General features: G+C 41.4%; 1 protein-coding gene across 1 annotated transcript; it reads right to left on the bottom strand.

Annotated features, from left to right (window-relative positions):
* Positions 1-990: 990 nt before the first annotated feature.
* Positions 991-12,071, bottom strand: LOC110496434 (protachykinin). Its single transcript, XM_036953014.1, has 6 exons — positions 11,403-12,071; positions 10,382-10,484; positions 10,128-10,151; positions 2,003-2,059; positions 1,453-1,833; positions 991-1,387 (listed from the first exon to the last, which is right to left on the bottom strand). Exons 1-5 carry the CDS (start codon positions 11,511-11,513, stop codon positions 1,787-1,789), a joined length of 342 nt encoding a protein of 113 aa, XP_036808909.1. The 5' UTR covers positions 11,514-12,071; the 3' UTR covers positions 991-1,387; positions 1,453-1,786.
* Between the last annotated feature and the right edge of the window lie 743 nt (positions 12,072-12,814).

Consider the following 12,814-nt stretch of genomic DNA (forward strand, 5'->3'; position numbering starts at 1 on the left):
ATTAAAAACACAGTTTATTGAATTATTGAACTATTGAAAGCTTGATTGTTTGTCCTTCATCGGGATATAAATTTGAACATTTCTTACTCTTTTCGTCTCCCCCTGTTTTTGTTTTAACTAGTCATCATACTCATGTCATATGAGAAAGGCTAATGCTTCTGATATGACGTAGCCATTCTGTACTTAATAAGTGGCCACACAAACTGATCAGACAGACAGATCAGGCGATGACAAAAGGACGAGGTGTTTGTTGCCCGTTACATACTGTCCTTTACTGGAGTGTGTTGTGTTTTAACTACCAATTAAAGAGAGCAAGACCATGGCATGGCGTAATAATGGTCTATAAATCATTTTCACGAACGTTTAAGTAAAGTGTGCTATGCGTGTGTTCTTGCGTGAGCGTGTCATTAAGATAATGATAGAATGTGTAACAGATTGAATATCACGCTGGGAACAACATGAATCAATTGAAGATGAAACATGATTGGGACAGACTGGTATAATGGGTTCCATAAGGAAGCCCACTCAGACCAAAACAGGTTGGATGCTAAACATAGTGCATTGATTGCACTTTGTTTTCTGAACTGCAATCCATCTAGACTCTAGATGGAAATGTATGAAACTATAGCATTACATGTCTAAAGTGATAGTGTCTATCTACTGTATTAAACTGCTTCTGAAATAAACGTGCTCCACACCCTTGACAATATCTATCTCACTTGTTATTGTTTTGTTTTTTGTGTGGTCATGATCATAAGTTTGCATTACAATATTCACACTGGTATACCACTTAAGTACAAAGCAATATATTGGGCATGCATTCTAAGTGGTATGGATATTGGATCATATGCACTTGTGTGAGAGGGAGGGTTTGCCCAATTTGGCAACTGTGTGCTACTTTCTTTGTCCACTAGAGGGTGGACCACTCCACATTATCAACACCCTCTACACAGCATAGTCCACCAGTGAAAATAAGGAATTCAAGTTCCACCAATAAAGAAAATAGTTTTAATATATCAAGCCACAATTACATACAAGTATTCTGTCATACCATACGTCTTGGTTTCATAAACATGACAGTTTGATTTACAGTCAATTTAAATGAGAGCATGTCCTGATGGAGCAGCATGTCTGTAGTGTACCAGAGTATTTAGTTTATTTACAGAACAATCAGTTGTGATTAAAACAGTTGAGGCACTAGACAGTGGGATTGGCAGTGCAATTTTCTACATACCCTGGGGTAGAGCTTTGCTTTGATGGTCCACGACAACAGTATTCTCTGGAACCGATGATATGGTGATGGTACTAAAATAGTTTGACATACATTAAATAACATAATGTTTCTGTAAGGTACGGTAGCAGTATCAGTTCACACCGAGGGTGACAACAGTCCACTATCTTCCACACATTTACCAGGTTTTCCCAGAAATCCTAGTTGGAATATTCTGGAAATGTCAGTTTTATGATTTCCCATCTAATTCCAATCTTCAAACCGGAATTTCTAGAAAACCTGGGAATGATTGGGAAAACTAACAGAATTTTGTAACCCTATTCAGATCACACTCCTGCATTCTTCCTGAACAAGTCAAATTGGCACAGTCAGGTACAGTACAGCTACATCAACACGATGTGGAAACAGACATTTTATTACGGGAATTACAATCAATTTGACGACACATATTTTGGAGGAAACAAAACTACGCATCAGACACCCCTTCCGATCTTCTGTAGGAATGACTTGTTGAGAAGCGGACCAATAGCAGAGGACTGGATACAGATTAACTGGTTAGCGGCGCTTGTTGTAGTTCTGTTGTGTGTTCCACTCAAATGAATCTATAGTTGAAGAGAAAGCTTGTAAATAACACAGCACAGATTCTTTTCAGATTGTCATTTTTAGCCCAGTTCCAGCAATTATTGTGGATTCGTAACCAGGCCAGCTAAGAACAGCTTGGTTCAGCTAGGTTCGACTCAGTAGTGTAAGAAGCCAATATGAGGCCTGTACCTGGTTCGTCTTGGCTCCTCTTGCCCATCAATCCAACAAAGGAGTTAATTTTATGCCCTGAAAGAGAAGACAGCCAATACCATTGACACTGCAGTTATAGACAATGAGTGATGCAGTGACTAGTGTGCAGAGCAAAAAGGTGCGAGTTATTTCAGTAACTGCCAATATTGTTTACATCCTGACCCTAACCTTAACCCTAGCCCTAACCTTAACCCTTACCCTTATTCTAACCCTAACTGTAACCGTAGCAAGCAGTTGCTTATCAACAGATAGTGTGTTGACTGTACGACCATCTGTAGAACATCTATCTGGACTATCCAAATAACATGTGACCAATCATTTTCGTCAGTGATGCAATGAATAGTGTATAACCTAAATGGTGAGAGGAGAGTGTGTAGAATCATATCTACACTCCTCCTACTCTGGCAGATATCTAGTCTTGTGCAAATTGATGGATGGACTCAGTCCCTGTCCCCTTGCCCTAGTGACTGAGAGATATAGAGGCGGCCACCCACACGCTTTGGAAGGAAGGGTAGTGGTTGGAGATTGTTTTTCCTAGGAGGGCGGGATAGGATGCATGTACTGAGGGGACACTTGCGTCACAGACTGACGGATGTCTCTGTCAGACTCTGTCAATCACACTAATGGAATAGAATATAAAGGTGGAGGGAATGGGGGAGACAGGGGAGGATGTGGGGGAGAAGGGGGAGTGGTGGGGTAATAAAACTCTGCGTAAGACCCCTGGGATACCCTATCTGTCAACATACCCTATCTGGCAACACATCAGGGGTTTGGGAATCATGATGATCGTAACGGGGCGACGGAATCCTGTGCAATTTCCATTGGTGGTCTAGTCACGAGTCACTTACAATTTTCCCTCCGGACGTCATAAGTGCTTGGCCCCTCCATTGTGTGTTATATACTGTAATATATTATAATGTATATATTATATGTATACTGTATAGTGTATATATATAATATATATACTGTATAATGTATATTTTATATTCAACAGTTTGTGTGGAAGGGTGAGATGCTCGGGTCCATCTTTCCATCACCCGCGTAACCAATCTAATTTAATGCCTAAATGTCCTTGGGGCATTGATTGAAGCACTCTCTCTCTCCCCTTTTCTCTGCCTCCCTCTCTCGCTCACCTTTGCTCTCTCCCCATCTCTCTCCTTCGCTCTCTCTCTTCTTCCATTCCTCTCTCTCCCCTCTCTCTCTCTTCTTCCATTCCTCTCTCCCCTCTCTCTCTCTCTTCTTCCATTCCTCTCTCTCCCCCTCTCTCTCTTCTTCCATTCCTCTCTCTCCCCCCTCTCTCCCTCTTCTTCCATTCCTCTCTCTCCCCTCTCTCTCTCTTCTTCCATTCCTCTCTCTCCCCTCTCTCCCGCTTCTTCCATTCCTCTCTCTCTCTTCTTCCATTCCTCTCTCTCCTCTCTCCCTCTTCTTCCATTCCCCTCTCCCCTCTCTCTCTCTTCTTCCATTCCTCTCTCTCCCCTCTCTCTCTCTTCTTCCATTCCTCTCTCTCCCCTCTCTCTCTCTTCTTCCATTCCTCTCTCTCCCCTCTCTCTCTCTTCTTCCATTCCTCTCTCCCCTCTCTCTCTCTTCTTCCATTCCTATCTCTCCTCTCTCTCTCCTTCCATTCCTCTCTCCCCTCTCTCTCTCTTCTTCCATTCCTCTCTCCCCTCTCTCTCTCTTCTTCCATTCCTCTCTCTCCTCTCTCTCTCCTTCCATTCCTCTCTCCCCTCTCTCTCTCTTCTTCCATTCCTCTCTCTCCTCTCTCCCTCTTCTTCCATTCCTCTCTCTCCTCTCTCTCTTCTTCCATTCCTCTCTCTCCCCTCTCTCCCTCTTCTTCCATTCCTCTCTCTCTCCTCTCTCCCTCTTCTTCCATTCCCCTCTCCCCTCTCTCTCTCTTCTTCCATTCCTCTCTCTCCCCTCTCTCTCTCTCTTCTTCCATTCCTCTCTCTCCCCTCTCTATTTCTCTCTCATTGCTTCCAATGATGAGTAATGTACAGTCATGCCTGCATTAAGGCTCCTGCCACACAGTGGTCTATACCATATATTCAGTCAATTCAGAACATATTCAGACCCCTTGACTTTTTCTAAATGTTGTTACGTTACAGCCTTATTCTAAAATGGATTGTTTTCCTCAACAATCTACACACACACTACCCCATAACGACAAAGCGAAAAACAGAAATACCTAATTTACATAATAACACAATAATAACAAAATATTAAATCAAATTGTATTTGTCACATGCGCCGAATACAACCTTACCACGAAATGTTTACTTACAAGCCCTTAACAATGCAGTTCAAGAAATAGAGTTAAGAAAATATTTACTAAACAAACTAAAGTTGAAAAAAATCATAAAATCTAAAAGTAACACAAGAAAATTACACAACAATAATGAGGCTATATACAGGGGGAACCAGTCCGGCAACATTTTCTAAAGACCCCATGGGAAATATCACATTTACATAAGAATTCAGACCCTTTACCCAGTACTTTGTTAAAGAACCCTTGGCAGCAATTACAGCCTCGAGTCTTTTTGGGTATGACACTACAAGCTTGGCACATCTATATTTGGGGAGTTTCTCCCATTCTTCTCTGCAGATCCTCTCAAGCTCTGTCAGGTTGGATAGGAAGCACCGCTGCACAGCTATTTTCAGGTCTCTCCAGAGATGTTAGACTGGGTTCAAGTACGGACTCTGGCTGAGCCACTCAAGGACATTCAGAGACTTGTCCCGAAGCCACTCCTGCGTTGTCTTGGCTGTGTGCTTAATGTGGGTCCTAAATGCCCCTGGAGCAGGTTTTCATCAAGGATCTCGTAGTACTATGCTCCATTCATCTTTCCCTCGATCCCGACTGGTCTCCCAGTCCCAGCCGCTGAAAAACATCACCACAGCATGATGCTAGCACCACCATGCTTCTCCGTAGGGATGGTCCCAGGTTTCCTCCAGATGTGACGCTTGGCATTCAGGCCAAAGAGTTCAATCATGGTTTTATCAGACCAGGGAATCTTGTTTTTAGGTACCTTTTGGCAAATTCCAAGCGAGCTGTCATGTGCCTTTTACTGAGGAGTGGCTTCCGTCTGGCCACTCTAACATAAAAGTTTGATTGGCGAAGTGCTGCAGAGATGGTTGTCCTTCTGGAAGGTGCTCCCACCACCACAGAGGAACTCTGGAGCTCTGTCAGAGTGACCATCGGGTTCTTGGTCACCTCCCTGACCAAGGACCTTCTCCCCCGATTACTCAGTTTGGCTAGGCGGCCAGCTCTAGGAAGAGTCTTGGTGGTTCCAAACTTCTTCCAATTGAGAATGATAGAGGCCAATGTGTTCTTGGTTTTTGCTCTGACATGCACTGTCAACTGTGGGGCCTTATATAGACAGCTGTGTGCCTTTCCAAATCATGTCCAACCAATTGAAATTGCCACAGGTGGACTCCAATCAAGTTGTGCAAAGAAATTCAAAAAATCAGTTTTTGATTTGTCATTATGTGGTATTGTGTGTAGGTTGATGAGGATCATTTAAAAAAAATCAATTTTAGAATAAGGCTGTAACTTAACAAATTGTGTTAAAAGGGATTAGGTCTGAACACTTTCTAAATGCACTGTACAGTATGTATTTATGCTGCACTTGCTGCCTCCTTTCGCTGAGTAGGGGAGTCATTTAAGAAATACCTAAATGACTGAACAGAGGGGATGTGGGATGTCCCTCTCTCTCTCCCACTGGGCACAGATGTTAGTCATCTCAATGTCTAGTTTTGATTTACATTTGGTTGAGTTAACTACAGTGAATTCCGCATGAAAAAAAATATGATATCACCATGTAATTGGATTTAGGTTCAAAGTTATTTGGTACATTTCCTTTCATTGATTACTTTTTCCATGTTGATTCAACGTCATCACATTTTTTTACTCAGTCGGGGTCAAGGGGACTTCAAGGCAGAATTAACACTACCATCCTAGTGAAGAAATGGAGTGGTCTTCAAGGCAGAATTAACACTACCATCCTAGTGAAGAAATGGAGTGGTCTTCAAGGCAGAATTAACACTACCATCCTAGTGAAGAAATGGAGTGGTCTTCAAGGCAGAATTAACACTACCATCCTAGTGAAGAAATGGAGTGGTCTTCAAGGCAGAATTAACACTACCATCCTAGTGAAGAAATGGAGTGGTCTTCAAGGCAGAATTAACACTACCATCCTAGTGAAGAAATGGAGTGGTCTTCAAGGCAGAATTAACACTACCATCCTAGTGAAGAAATGGAGTGGTCTTCAAGGCAGAATTAACACTACCATCCTAGTGAAGAAATGGAGTGGTCTTCAAGGCAGAATTAACACTACCATCCTAGTGAAGAAATGGAGTGGTCTTCAAGGCAGAATTAACACTACCATCCTAGTGAAGAAATGGAGTGGTCTTCAAGGCAGAATTAACACTACCATCCTAGTGAAGAAATGGAGTGGTCTTCAAGGCAGAATTAACACTACCATCCTAGTGAAGAAATGGAGTGGTCTTCAAGGCAGAATTAACACTACCATCCTAGTGAAGAAATGGAGTGGTCTTCAAGGCAGAATTAACACTACCATCCTAGTGAAGAAATGGAGTGGTCTTCAAGGCAGAATTAACACTACCATCCTAGTGAAGAAATGGAGGGGTCTTCAAGGCAGAATTAACACTACCATCCTAGTGAAGAAATGGAGTGGTCTTCAAGGCAGAATTAACACTACCATCCTAGTGAAGAAATGGAGTGGTCTTCAAGGCAGAATTAACACTACCATCCTAGTGAAGAAATGGAGTGGTCTTCAAGGCAGAATTAACACTACCATCCTAGTGAAGAAATGGAGTGGTCTTCAAGGCAGAATTAACACTACCATCCTAGTGAAGAAATGGAGTGGTCTTCAAGGCAGAATTAACACTACCATCCTAGTGAAGAAATGGAGTGGTCTTCAAGGCAGAATTAACACTACCATCCTAGTGAAGAAATGGAGTGGTCTTCAAGGCAGAATTAACACTACCATCCTAGTGAAGAAATGGAGTGGTCTTCAAGGCAGAATTAACACTACCATCCTAGTGAAGAAATGGAGTGGTCTTCAAGGCAGAATTAACACTACCATCCTAGTGAAGAAATGGAGTGGTCTTCAAGGCAGAATTAACACTACCATCCTAGTGAAGAAATGGAGTGGTCTTCAAGGCAGAATTAACACTACCATCCTAGTGAAGAAATGGAGTGGTCTTCAAGGCAGAATTAACACTACCATCCTAGTGAAGAAATGGAGTGGTCTTCAAGGCAGAATTAACACTACCATCCTAGTGAAGAAATGGAGTGGTCTTCAAGGCAGAATTAACACTACCATCCTAGTGAAGAAATGGAGTGGTCTTCAAGGCAGAATTAACACTACCATCCTAGTGAAGAAATGGAGTGGTCTTCAAGGCAGAATTAACACTACCATCCTAGTGAAGAAATGGAGTGGTCTTCAAGGCAGAATTAACACTACCATCCTAGTGAAGAAATGGAGTGGTCTTCAAGGCAGAATTAACACTACCATCCTAGTGAAGAAATGGAGTGGTCTTCAAGGCAGAATTAACACTACCATCCTAGTGAAGAAATGGAGTGGTCTTCAAGGCAGAATTAACACTACCATCCTAGTGAAGAAATGGAGTGGTCTTCAAGGCAGAATTAACACTACCATCCTAGTGAAGAAATGGAGTGGTCTTCAAGGCAGAATTAACACTACCATCCTAGTGAAGAAATGGAGTGGTCTTCAAGGCAGAATTAACACTACCATCCTAGTGAAGAAATGGAGTGGTCTTCAAGGCAGAATTAACACTACCATCCTAGTGAAGAAATGGAGTGGTCTTCAAGGCAGAATTAACACTACCATCCTAGTGAAGAAATGGAGTGGTCTTCAAGGCAGAATTAACACTACCATCCTAGTGAAGAAATGGAGTGGTCTTCAAGGCAGAATTAACACTACCATCCTAGTGAAGAAATGGAGTGGTCTTCAAGGCAGAATTAACACTACCATCCTAGTGAAGAAATGGAGTGGTCTTCAAGGCAGAATTAACACTACCATCCTAGTGAAGAAATGGAGTGGTCTTCAAGGCAGAATTAACACTACCATCCTAGTGAAGAAATGGAGTGGTCTTCAAGGCAGAATTAACACTACCATCCTAGTGAAGAAATGGAGTGGTCTTCAAGGCAGAATTAACACTACCATCCTAGTGAAGAAATGGAGGGGTCTTCAAGGCAGAATTAACACTACCATCCTAGTGAAGAAATGGAGTGGTCTTCAAGGCAGAATTAACACTACCATCCTAGTGAAGAAATGGAGTGGTCTTCAAGGCAGAATTAACACTACCATCCTAGTGAAGAAATGGAGTGGTCTTCAAGGCAGAATTAACACTACCATCCTAGTGAAGAAATGGAGTGGTCTTCAAGGCAGAATTAACACTACCATCCTAGTGAAGAAATGGAGTGGTCTTCAAGGCAGAATTAACACTACCATCCTAGTGAAGAAATGGAGTGGTCTTCAAGGCAGAATTAACACTACCATCCTAGTGAAGAAATGGAGTGGTCTTCAAGGCAGAATTAACACTACCATCCTAGTGAAGAAATGGAGTGGTCTTCAAGGCAGAATTAACACTACCATCCTAGTGAAGAAATGGAGTGGTCTTCAAGGCAGAATTAACACTACCATCCTAGTGAAGAAATGGAGTGGTCTTCAAGGCAGAATTAACACTACCATCCTAGTGAAGAAATGGAGTGGTCTTCAAGGCAGAATTAACACTACCATCCTAGTGAAGAAATGGAGTGGTCTTCAAGGCAGAATTAACACTACCATCCTAGTGAAGAAATGGAGTGGTCTTCAAGGCAGAATTAACACTACCATCCTAGTGAAGAAATGGAGGGGTCTTCAAGGCAGAATTAACACTACCATCCTAGTGAAGAAATGGAGTGGTCTTCAAGGCAGAATTAACACTACCATCCTAGTGAAGAAATGGAGTGGTCTTCAAGGCAGAATTAACACTACCATCCTAGTGAAGAAATGGAGTGGTCTTCAAGGCAGAATTAACACTACCATCCTAGTGAAGAAATGGAGTGGTCTTCAAGGCAGAATTAACACTACCATCCTAGTGAAGAAATGGAGTGGTCTTCAAGGCAGAATTAACACTACCATCCTAGTGAAGAAATGGAGGGGTCTTCAAGGCAGAATTAACACTACCATCCTAGTGAAGAAATGGAGTGGTCTTCAAGGCAGAATTAACACTACCATCCTAGTGAAGAAATGGAGGGGTCTTCAAGGCAGAATTAACACTACCATCCTAGTGAAGAAATGGAGGGGTCTTCAAGGCAGAATTAACACTACCATCCTAGTGAAGAAATGGAGTGGTCTTCAAGGCAGAATTAACACTACCATCCTAGTGAAGAAATGGAGTGGTCTTCAAGGCAGAATTAACACTACCATCCTAGTGAAGAAATGGAGTGGTCTTCAAGACAGACTTAAGACTAGTATCCTAGTGAGGGAATAGAGGTATTTAAGGCATAATTAAAAGGATGTACCCTAGTGAGGGAATTTTGGGGTTTTCAAGGCATTGAAGACCACCTACTGTCTCCTTAAATCCCTCAAAGGACCTGTTAGCTGTGTGGGTTGTGATTTAATTAAAACATCTGACACATTTGTTTTTTCTCTCCCTCTCTTTCGTTTGACTTTTACTTACCATTATGCAAAATAAATATCAATTTTCAACCCATGCATTTTCTTATTTTTCTGCTGGGCAACATTTGGTGTGTGTTCTCCCTCCCACGCATGGTTAGCACGAACCTCTACAACCAACATGGTGAAGTACGTCATCAAACGTCATAACTTGTAACACCTGACCTGATGTGCAAATAATCCCCAACCTTGCCTGACAGGCTACCAGCACCTGCCTAGCCTACACACGTGTGCCTCACTTGCTCAGTTATGCACAGACATTGTGCCTTTGTAACATGTCAGTAAAACTAATTATATCTTAATAAATAAACCATGGCTTCATATTTCGGTATGCAAGGACAATTATTGGGAAATATTCTCCAATATTAATGAAAAGATTAATTAATTATGATTTTGTCACTTACTTTTTCGGGTTATCTGTGCATTCGCTGTTGGAAGAAAGGGGGAAAAAACACAATCAATGTAGGCCTACAATAATGTAATTTCGTTTATGAATAGGCAAAAAACGTGCGTAAAGATATTGATATACAGTTTGTAATTATGAATTGCAATAATAATGCATATCAATTAATGTGATTCATTTTAATACAAACGGGAAAGTGTCTTATAGAGACTGAAGAATGGCGACAGGGCGAGGCGCGAGGAGGCACGGTCTTACCGGAGGAGCGTTTCCCCATCAGGCCAAAGAACTGATGAGGCCGCGGTTTCCGCGTCATCCTCCGCAGTATCTCTCTGAACGGGTCAGACGACAGCCACTCGTCCTGCACGAGGGAGGAAATCAAATTAACGGAACATTAGACATAGGGTATAGAAGGAGGGGGAGACAGACTCCTTTATAGCCTACAAGCCTATAGCTCTGCGTAAAATATCGTACATTTTTATGGCTCTAGATCTAATCTCGCAGGGCAATCTATATATATCAGTAAAGACACCCCGTGTGAACTTTCATATCCGATCCTATTTTTATCTGACGGTGTAGCCTATATTTCTAGAGTCAACATTAGTCTAAAAGCAGGGGCCCAACAGCTACTAATGACCACGGGCTCATTAAAGTGTCCATCACTTATCCAAGACATCCCAGGTCCTTTGGTTCCTTCCTTATTGAATAATATAACCCACCCGCCTTGTTACAACGCTCTGTGTTTCCTCAGAGGCGAGGCAATGATTACATAGGCCTACCTGCTGAATGTTCCCAATCTGACTGAAGTTTATGAGAAATATGCCCCAAGATCCGCCCAGAGACTTGGCAGTCGCCCAACCCGCAATGTCAAAGGTTGAACGTGCGCTACATGTGAATGAAGCTTCAATCTGGGACTAAAGTAATGATCGCTGTACACTGAGCTAAAAGCTCACAATTTACGCCCAATGAATCATAACAAATCTTTCACCCGACATTATGTTTAATCCCTATACATGCTTAATTACGCATCACCAAACTCTCCGAAACAGGTGAATTATCCTATAACAGACATCAGCATACAAATATTTTATAACATGTGTGATAAAAAATAGGTTGAAACAATTTAAGGCTGTGCCATTAAATTAAACAATATTTTTTGTCCAATAGTTAAGCAATCATACCTTTTTACACGTTCATTTTTTAAATTCGTTTAATAGACGATTCTAACGAAAAAAATATATAATTGTCTTGTTATGTAAAATCATTAAATCATTCCTACCGTAATTTGATCGTTTGTCCAATAATCAAGATCTTCTTTTGGACCAATTTCTTCACAAAAAAATTGGGCAATAGCAATAAAAGCTATCACAAGCGGTAGAAGTAATTTCATGATGCAGCTATCTGTTGCGCGCAACTGTTCCGCCCTAAAACTATTCTTTCTTCGTTTGTTTCTATTTTAAAAAGTATAAATAGGCTATTAAAGCACTTGTACACTGAGTTTAAATGTTTTTCAACCCCTCTCTGACTTTTGAGAGCTCGATGTTTACACCTGCGGAAATTGGTATCGTCTCCTCTCCACATAAGTGTCTTAAGCGTACGCAAAAATGAAATGTTCCTTCCTTGGTTGAAACCTCCGCTCAGTTCCCTCTCTGCTCCAGTCCGCGCGCTCTGCCGCTCTACAGCGCCTACACCTTGGTCCTGTTGGGTCTTTGTGACCACACTGTAGTACTGCACTAGGTTATATAGCAAGGGGTAGAAGTGCGACAGGTATCTTAATTCGCTTTAAATCAAGTACATTTACTTGACATGTACTTCCTCGGAGCTGTGTGATGACTAACATCCGTAGTGGTATTTTGCATATGGTCGATATTACTTTCAAACGTTCCCCTATGACCCTCCTTAGCACTCTGCTTATTGTTCCCGTTGTAATCGGAATGTCCAAGTGAAGCGAATGGAGTAGGAGAGTCTGATGACGCACTGAAGTTCAAGGTTTCTACGTAAGTACTTATGACTGTCCTACGCCAAAGCAACAAAATCATTATAAAACGAAAATTTATGTGCATCTTATATATCAGTGGAAGATGTTTTCAACAAACATTCCAGAATCTTCACATTGCAGTTGACAAGTTTGGATTCTAAGTCACTTTTCTAAACTTTTGTAAAAATGAATAGTTGTAAATCGAATAATTAGAATTGCTAAACCATGTTAACAGGAGTCTCATCTTTTTTTCTGATTTCATATGTTACTTTAGAAAGTAAACATGTTTAAATAAAATCTTAGATAGGCCTACAGAACTTTATAATTTTTGAACCCCCCTAACAACTCTAACATCACACAGACAAGGTCCCCCAATCACTTATAGGCTTCTCTCAGAAGAGGATGCTGTGTGCTTTCTTCCTTTCTACCCAGATATAGGCTATTTGACAATGGTTCTGGACACATAGTGCTGTAGGCCTAAATGACACTCCCACAGAGCTTTTAAACAAACTCTAAATCATGGAGGTTGAAAGAAAGAGAAAGAGAGAGAAAGAGAGAGAGCAAAAACATATATAGTCCCTTGACCTTTTCCAAATTCTGTTACGTTACAGCCTTATTCTAAAATTCATTCAATTGTTTTTTTCCCTCATCAGTCTACACACAATACCCCATAATGACAAAGCAAAAACAGGTTTTTAGAAATTTTAGCAAAG

Source organism: Oncorhynchus mykiss, chromosome 18, assembly GCF_013265735.2.
Source record: "Oncorhynchus mykiss isolate Arlee chromosome 18, USDA_OmykA_1.1, whole genome shotgun sequence".
NCBI classification, from domain to species: Eukaryota; Metazoa; Chordata; class Actinopteri; order Salmoniformes; family Salmonidae; genus Oncorhynchus; species Oncorhynchus mykiss.